Here is an 18,645-nt window from a genome sequence, read left to right as displayed (position 1 = left end):
TATATATATTGTAGCGGAACAAACAGATTCCGTTGTTTGTTTGTTTTTTTACCGTGTTTTTGAGCGTGTACTCTGATGTGATGTTGTCGAGCTCCTCGATGGTGAAGGTAGACAGGTCCAGACTGCAGCCGTGACACTCCTCCACACTCCACTGGTGGTAGTASTCCCTGTTGGCTGCAAACATTTCACACGCCTTGGTTAGAGACACGTTTATCCAGAAACAATCCATCGTCTGTTAAAACACGCAGCCCCTCACCTCGGACCTGTCGGACGCACTGAAGAGCGTATTTGAGCGCGCTCAGGGTGCTGGAGTGCCCCTTGGCTTTGCGCTCAGGTGGGAGGCGGAGCTTCAGCTCCTTGATGGCCTTCATTAGCTCTTTCTGGGTCTGGAGCCTCGCCGACTGGTTGCTGCTGCAGCCGGAGGTGGAAGGGGGGTCGTGCTCCGAGCTGTTGGACAGCAGGCTGTAAGCCAGGGAGCTGTTGGGGGGCGACAGACTCTGGAAGTTGGAGCTGGACAAAAAAAATAAATAAAAATAAAATATATATGCAGACACACAATTTGTTAAATCCAGATACTTTTGAGGAGCCAGGCTTTCATTTTAGCTGCTTTTTCCACTCATTTTAATCCAGTACCTGACCGTTTTCACTTTTATTTTCGCTTTTAAACAATGAAGCTCTGATCTAGGCATCATTCATACATAAAAACACATTTTGTACAACCAGAACCTTCAGGAAGTCTGAAAAACCATTAGGATTATTTTAAAATACTAGCAGAAAGTCTGACTTCGTGGAAGCAAAATGCAGTAAAACTAAAGGTGGTTTACTGTGTTTTGCACAGTGCAGGAAACTGTGTACATCTATGGTTTTATCGTTACTAATTCAGAGAAAATCAGTGGAAAAATGACACGAGTTTCCAGGAATCTGCTGAAGATATTCTGTGCAGCATGCAGCAGCTTCAGATGCTGATACTACTGATAAAAACACGGTGAGGTCACAGGACTCGAAACGTTTCTGTAGAAACGTAGATTAAATCTGAATTTACCAAGTTTAAACATATTTTGATTAAATATTTATGCAATTATTTTAATAACTACAGCAGAGAATTATAAACACATAGGAACTAATTACAGTGATGGCATCAGTTTGGGTTTCAGTGAATTTTATTAGACTCTACAAAGTAATCTGCTGATAATTTTGCAAACAAAGACAAAATTTGCTCTAACACACTTGGAGTATGAGTTGAGGATGATTCTTAGCTAGTACCATGTTAAATATTAGCATAATATCTGCTGAGTTAGTTAAGTTAGTCATTTTTCCACAGCCTTTTATGTGGCCCACGAGAGCTTCAAAGATGTATAAATGTCTTAAAATAAGTGAATGCTGCTTTAAAGCCAGCATTGAACAAACCTCCTATAATGCATGTTGATTTTTTTACCTGCAAAATGATGGCATCCCACCACTAAGTGGAGGTGCACAGGGTTCAAAAGTAGCTGGTGGAATTTGCCATGAAAAATCTCCATTTAGATGCATTTTCGCAGCTACTTTTGCTGTGGCTTAATTGTACTGGGAAGTAGGAATTTCCCACTTACAAGATGAAAATTTAAAATGGAAAACCTGCTTCAGTGGGAATTCCCTGTCAGAAAGTGGGAGAGTTCAGAATTCAAGATGGCAGCTGCTCAACTTTTACTTTTAACAGTATTTCTGTAATATTACACGTAGTACTTTTCAGTGTTTATAAAAGGACGTGTTAAAACACTGTTTCTATGCAGGAAATACCAAGGAGAGCTCAGTTATTGTTTGTTAGMTCAGCTCAGATTCATGTCAAAGTTAAACACAAAGCATTGAAGTTAAATACAGCTGGATCTGAGGTTTACCGTAATCCTCATGTGGCCCTCAATGAAAATACGTTTAACCAAGTCTTTCCTAATATTCCCAAAGAATTTCCTAACAGCTGCACACACACTCACTGATCAGCATCAGAACATTAATTTTAGGTTCAGAAGTGCTTGAACGTGTCAGCAGAACACTAAGAAAACATAAGAAGCTCACGCAGCCGTTCTCCTCGTACCTCTTGTGGCTCTCTGTGGTTTCCAGCATCATGCCGGAGTCCTTCCCGTTTGAAGAGCTGTGACTGTGGGAGCTGAGCGTGGACTGGTGTCCACGGGACGTGCCCCCCCTTGCCGTCCTGCCCTCGCTGTCCCTCTCCCCAGAGTCGTTCCCGCTGGACAGTCCGTCCATGTCGTCCGAGTTCGACCCCCTTTGGTCTCCGGACAGACTTCCGGATCCCGACCCCGTTGTGGGCGACGACGACCCCCCTCCGGCTGCATTCTCCTGCTCCTGACTGCCGACATCGGACTGCTCGCAGATGGACACTTGTGCGTTTATCTGCAGCGACTCTGCCTGCAGATCCTCCTTCTYGCTAACCCCGGCCTCTCGCACCCGAGTGCTGCTGCTGGGCGTAGACGTGGAGCTGTCATAACTCATAATAAAGTAGAACGGCTGGACAGCTCGACTGGAGCAACTCAAAGTTAAGTGGGACTACTGTGTAAGCACATGTGCACCATGGTTGCAGGTAGAAAGAAAAGAAAAGTGAATTCTTGTTTTAGGAGTTTCGAGTAGCGATCCCTCCTATTTGGATGTATGTTTTAAAGCCTCACAAATATCTAAAAGCTGAAGCGTTGTTTTGGATTTTGTGGAGAAGAAGTGTCACTCAAAGTCGCACAGACAACAGATGAACTCCTTGTTATGAAACAGCCTTGGCATACGTGCTCGAACAGATGGGACGAGCGATGGAGAGGCAGGGTGAGAAAACCAGCTCTTGGCGAGGGCAAAGAAAACAAAACAAAAAAAAACTCCTTTAACTCTTCTCTGGTCTTCTCGCCTTCTCAGAGATGTGTTGCTCTTGGTGCTCAAGGCCACCTAAAATAAAGAAATAAAAAAAMMRRRRAAAAAAAGAAGCTTTAGAGATCTGAAAACAAGCACCTTGTACCTCTGAGAAGCTAAAGTTTTGAATGAACTAATCAGTTTATCTTGTTGACCTTCAAAGAAAACCTGAACATGACCATGAAATGTTTTCTCAGTGTGTAAGGAGTGGGTGCTCCTGCCCGCCCGAGCCGCAGATTATTTACACATAAAAAACACACCACATGTTGTGCACAGAGTGACTAATCCTAAAACCTATTCTATTTGCATTCTGCAAGTGCGTATACTTCTGAACATAAAAGGAGGTGAATTAAAGCCAAAATTACTTTAGTCGTCATAGCCCGGTCCCCTTTTRCCCAGTCGAATTAAACACAAATCTCTGGTACATCAGGGTTTAATTAGCAGTAGGCTCTCCTCATACATTTATAGTAACYACCTACGCAAGTCAAAGTCTAGTGCTATTTATTTGCCTTGCGGAAACGACAGCTGCTAATCCCTTAAGAGCTGCAGATGCGACCGCAAGACAACACACTACGTCTAAGTCGCCAATCCTCTCAAGTTTTATACACCTGGCAGCTCCGCAAGCCCCTTTTACCTGGCTGGAACAGGCGTGCAGAGGTGCTTTACTGCTGAGTTTGTCCAGGACAGGTTTATGTGTTCCTTCAGTCCTGACGCAAAAACCAAATATGGCCRGGAGCGAGGTAACAGGTGTGCAACTGATGACGACCGTATCTGAGTATTTCAGTTCGGTGCGACCGAGCTGCCCCCGTCCTCGGCTACTAAAATGCTAATCAGCATTATGTTTGGTCAAATGGGTGATGCAGACATGCACATGACGAGCTGTGTGCTCCGTGGCCCAGCTGGACGGGGAGTAGGAGCGACAACAGGGACATGGGAATATGCAAGCAGGGAGTGAGTGGGTCGTCAAGGCAATCGGCATCCATACTTCAACAGTTGTTTCAGGAGACGTAAAGATGTGATGGTGAACGGCTACTGAACTATCCAAACGAAGCGTACCAGGACATCTGAAGTGTACAGATGAACCAATCAGAGGTTTCCTGTTTGATTCTAATTTCTCTCTAAATCTGAACTCAGTGAGCTGCAACTGTTGGAAGCAAAACTGCAAATACCAACCTTCACTTAAAGACACACTGAACTACACGCTTGCACAAATTCCCAGGAAAATTTCGCCCAAATTTGCATTCAGAGACCAAAAAAAATACTGATTTTCTTGAAAACTAAAAGACATAACAGCTGCCAAAATGCTCAGTATTTCTCTGGTTTACATTCCAATTTTTATGTTTGYTTGGGTGTAATGTAACGAACACAAGGTTTTTGCTAAATTTATGTTAGAAAACAGCAAATATTCTAACTTCTGTTTCAGCACAGCTCATTTCTGTGTAATATTTTGCTTTAACGCTTTCCATCAATCTCCTCCCCCAAAATGCCTATACTTCTGCTGCCTCCTGTCTGCGCACCCTTTTGTTGCCGCTCTGYCTAGTCAGGTGGTCGGAAATTGAGTCGGAATTATTTTACTGACTCAATTTCTGACCAAGACTGTCTGAAGAGTACTTGTCAATGTCAAATGTAAACAAATGACTCATAATTGTTGGCAACAGAATGTGATTCTGCTAATTTCAGTCATTTATTACAAGTTATGAAGCAGACCTCTGGTGGTAACTGAAGCATATTTAGTTTTTTTATTATTATTATTATTATTAAATCATACATGCCGTGGTAGGCACAGCTACCCAACTTGTGATTTTTTAAATGGACCTAAAGTTAGGGTAACCTAATTTAGTAGAAGCTAATCCGTTAGCAGATTTCTAAGTTAGCAAAAAAGCTCATCCACTAAATGAGAAGCTATTGRCGCTATTAGTGGTTAGCGAAACTGTGCCAAGGACTGTATACGTGATATACATACAACTAAACTGAATACTTAAATATCACATATTTTGACAGCTTTTGTTTTAAAAAGACCATGACTTATTTTACATGAACAAACATTGATTTTAATGTTTCCATCCCTAATGAATAGTAGGGGTGTAAATCACCAGCTTTATCACAACACTATAATACATCGATATGTTTGGATGACGATTCGATATTTCTCGATATCACAAAGTCTGTCACAATGCAATTTTGATTCATTTTAAATCACGTCTGCATTCGATATAATGTAATATCACATGCCCATTTAAGACAATGACTGTTAGATGGGCAGATATCGATTCACATTGAGCATATGATGACGATATAGATCGATATTTTCATTTTGCCTCGATATAATTGAGTCATGAACCATTCAAATCAATATATCAATATAGATCAATGTATCGTTACATGAACTCACAAAATAAGATTTAAAAATCTGGGTTTTGAGTGTCTGACTGGCTGGTCTCAAAGAGTTCAAGCTAAAATCAGTCCATTCCAGTCACCAGCCAAACGACTGGTGCATTGCTTTTAAAGTGTTTACTTTCTGGGTGTGTTTCTAATTTGATCCCAGTTTTTGTACGCTCAAATTCTGTCCTCAGGCATATTAAAGACTGGCAGGTTTTTTTGGATTGTAGGAGGAAACCAGACCACTGCAGAGCACACACCCACACAAAAACTAAAAGGACTTCAAAACTTCGCAATGCCTCTGTAATCTCAGAGTCTGCAAGTTAGAAATCAACACACGCTGACTGAGGGTCCTGCTTTGTGCTCCAGATAAACTCCTAGTTTTCAAAACCATCAAATATTTAGACGGCCTAAAATTTCCCCTCAGCTTCTGTTCCAAATCGCTCCATTAATGTGTCATGTTCAATGTGTCAGGGCAGCTGCATGGATACACTCATCTAAATACTCCTTAATCTTCAGCTTGTATCCTCTGGATTATATGCTGCCCATCAATTAAGGCCTTTTTCCATGTTTGGATGTGATCTCATGGGAACTACCATGTGTCTGAGTTTTCTTCCCCTTTCTTCTTATCGTCACCCATGTTTGCAAGTCCTTCTTGCTCTGAGCTGATAACCAGTCGGGATTTTAGGAAACTAAAAATGTAAAACACGCTCCAGTGTCTCGCTTGCTTTGCTCTGTCTTAAATCAATGCACATCGACTCTGTTTTTAGGTTTGAACTTACAAAACGCATGAAATATCACCTTTTCTGTCTCAGATCAATGGTATTGTCTAGATTACGTAATCTGTGAGCAAACAGTCACGGCGTATGTGGAGAAATTTTGAACTGAACTATAAACAGAAAGATGTCTGTGTGGGACAGAAGAGATGTGCAGACATAAAATCAGGTCCAGGAGTAATCACTGAAGAGAACAAAACAAAACCAGCCAGTTTTATTAGGCTTCTATCATAAAAATGATTAACAATAACAAAAACTGATTGTGCATGTAATAGTGTGTATATTTTTGTGTACGGTATATTAGTTCACAAACATATTATGACTAAAACCGTTATTATATAACAGAGCCACCATAGATATTTGTGTGTCAGTAGTTCAAACGCTCCTCCACAGAATCACAACAAAAAGCAGGTACTGTCTGTACAAAACCATCAATCACCTGAAGCGAGCTGACAGTTACACGAGCCTGCTGCCAGCTGCAGTGCGCGCGAGGAGGTGTGGCGTGGCTCCGTGCAGGAACATGTGTCCACTCCTCCGTGAAAGACAACAAAAAGCTGCTCCGAACAGATCCAACAGAACCGGGCCGCTTTAAACCAATACAAAGAGAGAGAAGCGATGTGTTCTCTTCGCTGTGTTGGACTTCAGCAGCGTGCCTTTCCTTTCCTTGTGTACAAACTCCTGCACGTGTCCGCGGCGGTGCTTTCCCTGAGCCTGGGCGGCCTCTGATTGGTCCGCCGGCTGGGCCAATGACAGGTGGAGGGAGAGGGAGCAGCTGGAACAGAAAGGTCCGCCAGACGTGCTGGTCTCAGCTCCGATGGGAGATTTGCTTGTTGAAAAGAATGAAACACAGGAGGGGCTGTGCACCATTTACAGCCCAGCTGACAACAATGGTCAACGGGTGGGCGGCGTTTGCACAACATTTTAAACTGGGGGTGTTTAGAACAGCAGGAGGGTTAAATTTTTTTTAAATGTTGTTCTTAGGGAGGGGTGAGTACGTGAGCGAGATAAATAATAATTCATTACATTCCATAACCTTCATTGGAGGGTGGGGCACCTGTGGTGGGTAATCTAATGGAAATGCTAAATTAACTCAGTGTAGTGATTCTTTTTGTGATAAATGGCTTTTTACTAAAATGCAACGTCATCAATCTTCTTCTTGGTAATGGATCTGTTTATTGTTGTTTAGGCTCACATGTCATCACTACATTGCATCACAGAGCCACAAAGCCAGCTAATCTTTTCACATGTTGACTTTTACGGCTCTGTTGCTACCTCTCTTAGCGGAAAAACAGTGCGGCAGTGATAGTCTGACTTCAACTCCCTCATGCCACCTCGATTCATGAAGAAATCACCAGTCCTGACACAAAAAGTGTTTTTGTTCTCCATTTAGGGCAGGGGGGGGGGGGGTGTCAAACTCAGTTGCACAAAACAGTTTCGGTCCAAGCCAAGGACAAAATTTCTGCCAAAACTTTTTGTACTTTTTGTCAAAATTATGTTTTATGTAGTATTTAGAAAATACCTAAAAATTACATTTAGGAAGACACATCATAAGCATTCATGTCTTACGCCTTGAAAACCTTAACCTTCACTAAAAATCCAATTATTTGACTTTAAAATAAGAGTGTAGTGTTTTTGGCTCGAAGTTCAGCCAGCTGACATGAGAAGACTGCGTTTAAATATAGCAACAAAAAGAGAAACTATAAAACTATTTAATTAAAGCATTACAGTCAGGGCCGGATAAAATTTTAACGAGGGCCAGATTTGGCCCTCAGGCCTTAAGTTTGACAAGTGATTTATGGGAAAGTCAAGTCATAGGCCAGCTTACTAAAGAAGGAATGTGCCAGGACAGCTGATTCCCAGCTACTATTAAATACCACAGAACTTGTCTTTATTTATACGAAGAACATGTAGTACTTGACAGTTGTACATTAGGTGCAATCAACAAGTGCCAAGTAGTGAAATAAAACAAAAAGCTGCTCCTTCAGTCTAGCAAACCTGTTTGCATGGGTTTAACATAACCCTGCAGGTAGATCTAACAATAGTTAACACAACAAACAAGGTTTAATGAGTCAACAAATTGCAACAAACTACAATATTTTTCAACAGATTGTCAAGCCATTTATTTCTACTATGACATGTGCTGGCTAAATAAGGATCTCAAAAGGTTCGAAATGATACAAAGTGGGTTGAAATTTCAAAATGTATCACCTGGCCTGACAACAAAGTAGTTTTGTTTCTGAGAAAGCCAGTTTGAAAGCCTAATTTTTACGGGTCTATTACAGAGTTGCTCAGTCCTGGTCCTTAAGAGCCAGAAGCCTGTTAATCACTCACTCATTCCAGTCAGGTGTGAAGAAGCAGAGAAACACCGAAAACATGCATGATAGTGGCTCCCGAGGATCACTGGTATACTCAAGACAAATTTAAATTAAAATGTTTAATGACTAAGCTTCACAATGAAGCCAAACATTATAAAGGATTTCCAGGAGGATATGGCAGCAAAAGAAAAGGTGTTTATGTGAATGTAAAATTTAAAAATAAATAAATAAAAAGAATTCTTCTTTGGTTGTGGATTTGGTTCTACCTGATGTGACCCTGACCTCGGATAAATCAATCAAAATGAAGGATGTTTTCTTTTAATTAACAGTAGTATAAAGTTCAGAATGCATATTATGAAAGCCTGTGTTCCAAAAACAGTCATGCCATGTTTTTTAAAATAAACTAGCTACCGCATAGCAGTAACATAATGACCTCCACATGCACCAGAACTCAGAAGTCTTTATTCCTGATAAATGTCAGGTGCATCCCAAAATTGTAGTTTTTTTTTTTTTTTTTTTTTTGGGGGGGGGGGGGGGGGCAATTGGTTGACCTGATGGATAGCCCCTCTCATCAGAGCTAAGCAACCAAAGAAAAATCTGAAGCTATTATATTTAATAGTTTTTGAGCTATAACCATTTTTGTATGTCCAGATACCCCTTTTTCAGATAAACTGTTTTATTTGGGATATTTAAATGTCTTCCAGTTCCAGTGTTAAATGTTCTTTTAAATTAAAATCTATTAATCTTTGAGAGGATGTACTTGCATTATTATGTCATTATCATTATATTAGTTTAAAACGGTCTCCAAACATTATTTTAAATCATCCAAATAATTCCTCAGACAATTTATCATCCATAAATAATTGTTATTGTGAAAGGCCTATGTGTTGTGATTGACTCTTAGCTACTACTACCACATCCTTTTTAACTATATGTTTGAATAACTGGGTCTTGTGATGCAAAACAGGGCTTTATTAACAGTTTAAATATGGCAAACATCACTTTAGCTGCTCAACATTAAATAATGTTTCTCATGTAAAACTGCATGGTGAGATACTTTTTCAAAGGCCCAACTTTGTGAGTGAACAGCATGTGGTAACTTGAGAACTTACCAACATATTCAACAACCACTGTGTATAATCACAGCTGCATTAAAAAAGATGTCCTGGTTGAGCCTGTCAACAACCCTCAGCATTACACAATCTGTGCACAACTTTTAAAAATCACATTACAAGCTTGAACCCATAAGCACAAGAAACTCAGTCACTGGCAGTATATTTATTACTCCTGAGAGCTCACTCTGTCTTTTCTTAGAGCTTTATCAGATTATGGTTCCGACTTTGTTGCCAGTAAAAAGGCACAGAAACATCTTGCACAGTCAAAACATGAGGAACGCTGTTCTGTCGCACTTGACCGTGGGTGAAGTTTCTGTTGAGTCACCGATCCCTCAAACATGTGACCAAACAGATCAAAACACCACCTCTGTCGCCACCTGCATCCTCGCCTCCTCTGAGTGAAGCTGAGTTGTCTTTGTTTTAAAGCTGACATAAGATAAGATAAGATAAGATAAGATAAGATAAGATAAGATAAGATAAGATAAGATAAGATAAGATAAGATAAGATAAGATAAGACTTTATCGACCCCGCAGTGGGGAAATTTGCACATTACAGCAGCTCAAAACAGGACAGGGTGAGATAGAATAAAGAAAGATAAGTAAAAGAAAAACAAAAAACACTATACTCGTGATATATAACAATGTACATAAACCTAGTACAGTAAATAAATGAATGTATATGAAGGTGAGTATATGAACATGTCCTCTGATGACGACAGGTGACGTTTTAACTGTAGAAACTGTGCCTGCTTTGCACATTCAGTAGTTCGCTGAAACCTCCTGCAGGGTTGCATCTCTCAAAGCCTCTGGAGTGGGTTAATAATAACATGAAGGGCCACACTGCTTTTAAAAACTCCCCCCATAAAGTCGGAGCTACTAAACTAAAAGAGGACTGTGTGGATGTTAAAGATGCAGTAACATTAATTTAACATGACAATAAATGGTCACAGTTTGTCTGTTTTTGAAGCTATGAAAACTGGGGACGTACCAATTAATTGACCAAAAATATATATATATATTTTTGACATTTTGACAGATTTTGTGGGTACAAAAAAAGGAAGTCTTTTTGTACCCAGCTTGGCAGACACCACAACACATTTGTAGTTGATCAATGTGAAGCATTGAATGTCCAATCTTTTTACAGTTAGTAAGGCGTATGTTCGAAGTGTGTATTTTGCTATGCATTGTGGTCTAGATATATTCATGCCCACTTCCAGTTCTATGAAATACATTTAGTCTGAACAGAGCTCAGATGTTCCAGCTGTGCTCTGCAGTCATTCTGACATCTCGCAACATGTCTTGTTACAACAGGAAATACCAATAAAACAAATTTATCTATAAAAATCAACAAAAAAGGAGTTTCAAGTGGCCATTGTCATACAAATTGTGACTAATAATTTATTTATTAATTTATTTTATTTTGCTATGTGACTTGGATAATATATACATCAGCAGGAGGTCTCCCATTTATTTCAGTTTGATCAACTGTCACAATCTCTTGAATGTGTTAAGAGTTAATCGGTTCAAATGGGGATTAAAATGAATTACACAAGCATTATATTCTGGTCTGTATCTCTACTCAATTTCAACAAACACTCAAATGTAGTGAGAAATGAGTGAGCTTTGTTGATCATCCACATTTGCATCAGATTGTTTAAGTACAAAGAGAAATAAAATAGATTAAATGAATAGCTCCCAAGGACCCAACTGGAACAGAAAAGTTTTCAGCCTGACAAAATCTAATCTTGTCCTGGTCACTGAACGTACTTCATCTGAGTGGTAATTAAAACATTGGGTGTTTTCTTGATACAAGATTGCACCACAGCTAAAACGCCTATTTTCAACATCAATAAAACATTTTCAGAGTTGAACTACAAATCATACTCTAAAGAGTGTGAATCAGACAAAACCAAAATCAGCACGTCAGAGCTTTACAAAAAATAAAATAAAACAAAACAAAAAAGAGTGGAATCAGCTATGAAAACTGAAGAAAAGCAATAAAAACCAATTCAGCTGACTTAAATTAAACTGAATAGTAACCCAAATTACCATAGTGCATTAGCAGCCACAAGTTATGGGACAATTTTTTATAGAGTTGAAAGATTTGTTTTTATTCTTGCTGTGCCCAGCAAAGGAACAAAAAGTGATGCACCCTGATTTAATAAATGCCTAAATGCTCCACATTTTTTACAACCCATTTTAAACTCTCCAGGATTGTTTCTTATTCACCTTATCACACAGATTACATCTCACACTCTTTAAACAGTACTTCTTGTCCACTGGTAACCATATCAAGGGCAGTGGGGGAGTTCAGTAACTTGCCCAAGGACACATCTGCAGCTGCAAAGGCTGGAGTTCAAACCCCCCAATCCTCCCTACAGCTGTGTCAAAACAGCCTCAGAATAGCAGTTAACAGATAAAAGCAACAACCACAGGGATTAGTTCAAACCAGACATGAAAAAAATGTTTAAAAATAAAAAATAGTGACATTAAAATGGTAATCTTCAAAGATCTCCTAACAAGAGTTCTCTACAAGTTAGACAGCCTCATCAGAGGTGAAATTAACCTATTAATTACAACTTCAAATGTACACAATATCAGCAATGGATTTGCTTGATTTCCACACAAACTCCCTTCATTTAGCCATAAAGTAATATAATAAACAGGATTTCAAGACCAGCTTGTGTGTGTGACCAGCTGCACCTCTGTCTGTGAAGGTTACACACCCTAAGACACGACTGCTAGTCACAACAATCTGTAACACACTTTTTATTACCAGAAATCTAACACACAAGAGCATTTGCATCCCTGGCTGGTTCTTTACACGACAGCAAAACAAACCTGGAGAGATCCTAATATTCAAGTCTTTAATGAAGCTATAGAGAAGAAATAAGGTGGCCTTGCTTGGTTTGAAACGTGACAAAAACATTAAAACAAAGACAACTCCTTTAAACAGGACTCACCTAAAATAATGTAAAAATGTTTAAAATATATTAAACATATACAATACGTGGTGTTATTGCAAGGCTACTAAAGACAGCTTGGAGAAACATAAACGCAGTAGAGCTAGCAGCAACATGCTAGGAGGAACGCAGCAGCACGAACACAAAATTCAACTTATTATAACAAACTAGCTTACCTTTCATGTGCTTCGAAGTACCGACGTGTGGTTATGATATTTCACTGTTTGAAATTCCACTAGAGACACCTCTGAAATCTAGTTATTAACGAGTATCCTTTCGTTGCAGCCAGTGTTGTCTGCGCAGATATGTCAAATGTAGTTTACACGCACGGCAACATGTGCCTGAGTGTGTGGTCCGCCAAGTGATGTTAAATCTAGCGTCGTGATTGGTCAGCATTCGGTTTCGGCCCCGCCTTTAACACACTCCCATGTATTCTGATTGGTCGCGTGGGGCGTGGCTATCCGCACGGGGCTCGGTGGTCACGTTGAAGAGTGACTGGACCTGAATTATTTTCCAAACACACGAGAGGGGATGAGGATCCAGTTTACCGTAATGGCGATAATAGCGCCGAAGCTACATTCAGTGCAGGGAGTCAACAGTATCGAGTGTGTTTCTTCTTTAGCTCGTAGACAAGCAGTTATCAGTTAGAGCTGATGTAAAGTCAGAAATATATTCAAAAAGAAAAAAATAAGTAGGTCCTTATTTTATTTTTTATTTTTTCTACCTGGATTACTGAGATGCATCAGGACATCAGAAATATATTGTTTATATTTATCTCTATTTGTTGTTAAAATCATGCATAATGATACAAGTGGAATTTTGGCCATATGCGTTATTTATTAATTTATTTTTTTCATAAACAAACTATATTTTCGTCTATTTTTCAAATCCTATGGTGAACGTTTCACAAAGTCGTGTGACGCACAGTTTATTCTACAAATAAAAACAAGGACGATGGCGTTGCGCTCTTGCTTGATATTTTACGGTATCAACAACGGTTCGGCATGCACAAGTCAACGTGCCCTTAACACCATGACGTCGTGTGGCCCCGCCCCCTCCAACTCGCACACAAACACCATCGCACACCCCATTTGGAAGGCACGTTGCTGCTGAGAGGTTATTGGGTGGCTGTAAACCGAGCAGATGTAGGACAAGTCTGCCAGTGACCAGCGATACGTCACCTGTGAAAAACAGGGGCTAGAGTCCTTCATATTATTATTATAGTAATAAAAATCTGTATTGGTAAGCAGGGCATAAAATCAGCAGTGAAACTATTCAAGTGTGTTGCTGCAAAGTTATATTTTCCACCTATAATAATGCAACAATTTCAAAGAAGAAAAGAAAATGAAAAACCTACAAATCATGCATAGTATCCTCCCTAAAATACATAAATTACTGGTTTGTAAGCATGATATGCTTTTTCTTAGTAATCTTTTATGTTTATTATTGTGTTTATTCCCTTATATTGTATTTTCTGTGGTTTGTTATTCTTGCATTTTTTAAATTTATTTACCCTTTGTGTACTTCTCTCAGTTGGTTTCTGCTCCTCTGTTCTGCCACGCCCACCTACACCTGTTCCCAGTTTTCATTTAGTACAGGTGTTGCCACTCTGTTCATCAACACTCTGACCATAAATTGGCCTTTTTACAATTATTGATGAGAATCCTCAAAGTCAGTACTTTGCAATGCATTGTGTTTTAGACATATTCATTACTATTTGCAGTTCTTTGAAATACATTTAGCAAGTTTTTACTAAGTATTAAATGTTAAATGTTATTTCAAAATGTTAAATCATAAATCTAAATCTTAAATGTTGTGGCTAAATGTTGAAGTTCACATTTAGGTGTTTCAAAATGGATTGCATCCTTTGCCATTGGTATCCTGCTTTGGTTGTGACATCATCATCCTGCGACAAAAGCTAACGCTGCTAATGCCGCTGAAACTGTTGAAGATGGCATTTAAAATTTTAATGTGTTCAATGAAAAAAAATATGGTTGGCCGAACAATTTGAAGTGCAGCTCAAACACTGTTTTGATGTCTTGTCAGTAAGCATTAGCAGCATAGCAGTGTTGTTAGCAGCATCAGCAGCGTTAGCAGCGTTAGTGTTTGTCTCAGAATGATGACGTCATAACAAAAGTAGCGCACCAATAGCAAATGATGCATTCTGTTCTGAAATACTTAAAGAGACGTAAACTTCAACATTTTAGTCACAATATTTACATTTAACTTTTACATTTAGGTTTTTTTAATTTAGAATATCAAAATGTAAGAACAGTGACTTGAATCACTACAAAACGTTAGAGGAATTTTTCAGACTATTAGACTCAGAAAGTGATATTGTTAGTGACATTCTTTAGCATTTTATTTTACACTTGGTGCTCCATATGTTTCAGTTCTGCCACAACATAAATTATCAATAAAACTAATTTATAAACATGATTGTAGATAAAAGTAAATAAAAAAGCAGGTGTGATACTTAAGTAGGAAAATAGCTCTGAATGTATTAGGATGTGGTGCACAAAGGTCAATAGCCTCTCTGTTTTCACTCTTGCAGCAGTCAAGCATTGTGCATTACTCCAGACWTGTCTGGCTCTCCTTGTGCCTCCTTGTCATTATCTTCAGAGTTTGTATGTTTCCCCCACCTCAGCCTTTTACTTTGTTTAAATAAGGTTTAACTTTGTGTTTTTGATTTATTTGAGCTTTCCGTGTGAATTTTTGTACCTGGGTCAACTCTTTGAAAAACTGTTACACGATGAGCTGGTGTTCAGTTTGGTGTCACAGTCACTCAAGCCAATTAGGCCGCCTCACTCCACCGAATATGAAATAAGGCTATTTTTACATAAGGAACGTGGAGTATCGAGTGTGTTGTATTTCTAAGACTCCATCTGTTACTTCATTTTACACACATAAAAGATGAAAACAATCCCCGTTTCAGTTATGTTAATTAAATATATTTTGTGAGTTCTTCTATTTAAAGATTCTGTAAGATATTTCATGGTACATTACGATATGATATAAGATGATTTAACGCAACATAAATGACTTAATAGATAAACTTAGCACAAAAAGTAAGGACATTTGTGTTTGGTGGATTATTTCTTTGTTGTAACAATGCTTCTTAGCGACATCTTATACCATCGTAAAGCCTGTTCATTTCCCTTTTAAATGGAGCCACATTTGTAAGGAACATGCATTTGTGGGATGAGCAGTAGAGCTGAGTATGTGGGTTGCGCACGTGAAAAATTTTGAGCATAAAATAAAAATAAAATCAAAATCCCACAAGAACTATGATCTTACATTAAAATGGTAATGTTGAAAAATATGGGATGAACCTTTCCATGCCATGGCCCCACAAATAGCATTAGCTTCGGTCCAAGAACCGCATCTTGCAAATCCTCAAACAATGCTACAAAATATGTAAAGAAACATCAGTTTTATAACGTTTGTTCTCACTTTTATTCACTATTGTAATTGATACATTTGTTTGCACAAAATTTTTATTAACTAATGTTTTTAAACACTGTATCGTGTATCAACAAACTGGTGACGATAAGAACATACAAAAGAAATCAAATGTCTCTGAAGCTCTCTTAAATAACATTTCATATATTTTTTATAAATGATGTTTTTATAAATGATTTTTTTATTTTGCAGTTTGGGTGTGCCCTTGTTTTCCGTACCTAGCGCGGCTGTGTGTGTCTTTTTTATAGGTGGTGAACCAGGTGGAACTCTTTGAATGGTCTGGAGCCGGCAGTACAGACCAGTGAGGGACTGAGCTCTTCAACACCTACATATGACACCATCCTGCATACTGCACAGAGACTGAGGTTTGAAATAGTTGTTGGAGATATGTGAATCTGCACCATCGTAAGTCACTTTTTGTAATAGTATAAACGAGAGAGTTTTATATTGTGTGCTTTGACTTTAAGTTTTTGTTTTGKTTCCCTCCCCTGTATGGAGAGAAAGCGAGGAGAGTTCTTTGAATAAATGGAGATGAGTTCCCATGCTCCAAAGTTATTTGACTCTGTGGTTCTCGCACTGGACAGGTTTTCAGCTCTCATAGCTCGCACGTTACAGTGAGTACTAATTGATGGAGGTAAAAAAATTTATCCTTTTTGTTCGAGCATCACTTTTCTGTTTCTCTGTCAGGAGTTAAGTAAGGATTTTATCTTTTCTTTTTTTTGTAGGTAAATATATGGTTAAGTAGATAGTTTTGTTTGACAACACTTTAAATTAAATAAAACTAGCGACACATTATTTTCTGTTTTATTTACTTTAAAGAAGTGAGGAGTAGGGAGACGAAAAAATATGTTTTTTGATACTGAGACTGGACGAGTAGATCTCGGCAAACTGCCGACTTCAAAAGTAGCTCTTGGTTCAAAAATGTTTGGGCACCCCTGATATATATCATACAGTAAAAGAACATAATTGTTTCATAGTTTAATTGTATTTTTACTAAACTATGGCATACTTGACATTAAATAGGTGATATTATGTGAAATGTGATAGAGACAATGCTGTGCACAACAAAACAAACGTTCCCTGTGTCCAATAGAGAGCAGTGTAGCAACAGATTGTTCCTACAGGACAACATAAACAACAGGAGCTGAACAAACCATCTCATTTGAATTCCCAGCAAAACCTCGGCGAGAGCCCAGACTTTGATTTCCTAGAAAATCAAACCAGTTGTTTTGGATGCAGGAGGGAAATGCAATTATTCCCAAATAAACACGTTTCTGTGTCGACTAAAGGCATGCTACTTCACTGCACATTGTGGTGAGACTTGGCTAAACTTCGGCTGCAAACTGAACAGATTGAACAGAAAACAGGCAGGTGGTTTCAGAAGTGACAGATGGTTCGGTTCAAACATTTTCAAAATGCACAAAATGTGTAGCTGTGTCCTCTTCCCTTGTTTATTATCATCTTCCACCATGTAAGGTGTGTGCATAGAGTTATGTAAGACAACTTGTCTTATATAACACTGTTTGTGTCTGAGAGTTAGCAAAATATCTCATCAACCAATGGGTGCATTTTAATGCAACTACAGTATATCAACAATCACTGGATTAACTCAAAACACCTGCAAAGGCCTTTAAATGGTCTCAGTCTAGTTCTGTAGGCAACACAATCATGGGGAAGACTGCTGACTTGGCAGCTGTCCAAAAGATGGCTATTGACACCTTACAAAAGGAGGTTAAGACACAAAAGGTCATTGCCAAAGAAGCTGGCTGATCACAGAGCTCTGTGTCCAAGCACATTAATAGAGAGGCAACGGGAAGGAAAAGATGTGGTAGAAAAAAGTGTACAAGCAAGAGAGATAACCTCTCCCTGGAGAGGATTTGTGAAACAAAACCCATTCAAAAATGTGGGGAGATTCACAAAGAGTGGACTGGAGTCAGTGCTTCAAGAACCACCACACAGACGTATGAAGACATGGGTTTCAGCTGTCACAGTCCTCGTGTCAAGCTACTCTTGAACAAGAGACAGCATCAGAAGTGTCCCGCCTGGACTAAAGACAAAAGAACTGGACTGCTTCTGAGTGGTCCAAAGTTATATTCTTTGATGAAAGTAAATTTAACATTTCCTTTGGAATTTAAGGTCTCAGAGTCTGGAGGAAGAGAGGAGAGGCACAGAATCCATGTTTCTTGAGGTCCAGTGTAAAGTTTCCACAGTCAGTGATGGTTTGGGGTGTCATGTCATCTGCTGGTGTTGGTCCACTGTGTTTTCTGAGGTCCAGGGTCAACGCAGCCATCTACCAGGAAGTTTTAGAGAGCTTCCTGCTTCCTGCTGCTGACCAACTTTATAGAGATGCAGTAGGCTACCTGGTTTAAGGACCATGGTATCCCTGTTCTTAAWTGGCCAGCAAACTCTCCTGACCTTAAGCTGGAAACGTGGTCCAAAGGCTGTGCTTGATTACATGGACATACACGGTGGTCATGATGGTCAAAAAAAAGTGTCTATCGTCACAAAGCACCTGATCAAGAATAAAAAACGCCAGACAAGTAAAAAAAAAAAAAAAAACTTTGACGTTTATGTCAGCTGTCTGAAGAGGCCTCTGAGATTTTTATCTTTGAGTTGATATGGTTTCTGAAGGGTTCATCTATGTTTGTTGTTTTTTTATTTACTTGGGTCTGTCCCAGAAAGATAACGTCTCATTCCAAAGTCACTGGGGCCCTATTTGTGTGCATGTTGTGTTTTGTGTGTGTGTGTCTGT

The 18,645-nt window shown here is 39.1% G+C and overlaps 1 protein-coding gene across 4 annotated transcripts in view; it reads right to left on the bottom strand.

Moving 5' to 3' along the window:
* per1b (period circadian clock 1b) overlaps nt 1-12,771 on the bottom strand; it is a 34,503-nt gene extending 21,732 nt beyond the window's left edge. For 3 of the 4 annotated variants that reach the window (XM_014016201.1, XM_014016203.1, XM_014016204.1), the window contains exons 1-4: nt 12,608-12,771; nt 2,069-2,919; nt 257-510; nt 53-174 (exon numbers count right to left, since the gene is read on the bottom strand). In XM_014016201.1, coding sequence (XP_013871655.1) covers nt 53-174; nt 257-510; nt 2,069-2,484 — 792 coding nt within the window. In that variant the 5' untranslated portion in view covers nt 2,485-2,919; nt 12,608-12,771. Of the gene's footprint in view, nt 1-52; nt 175-256; nt 511-2,068; nt 2,920-6,477; nt 6,682-12,607 lie in introns of those variants that run through there. The other variant, XM_014016202.1, reaches the window with a different exon arrangement.
* Between the last annotated feature and the right edge of the window lie 5,874 nt (nt 12,772-18,645).

This window comes from Austrofundulus limnaeus, unplaced genomic scaffold (genome assembly GCF_001266775.1).
Source record: "Austrofundulus limnaeus strain Quisiro unplaced genomic scaffold, Austrofundulus_limnaeus-1.0 Scaffold140, whole genome shotgun sequence".
In the NCBI taxonomy this organism is placed as follows: domain Eukaryota; kingdom Metazoa; phylum Chordata; class Actinopteri; order Cyprinodontiformes; family Rivulidae; genus Austrofundulus; species Austrofundulus limnaeus.
Note: the sequence above shows the minus strand (reverse complement) of the source record. Positions and strands in the feature narration are given on the sequence as shown.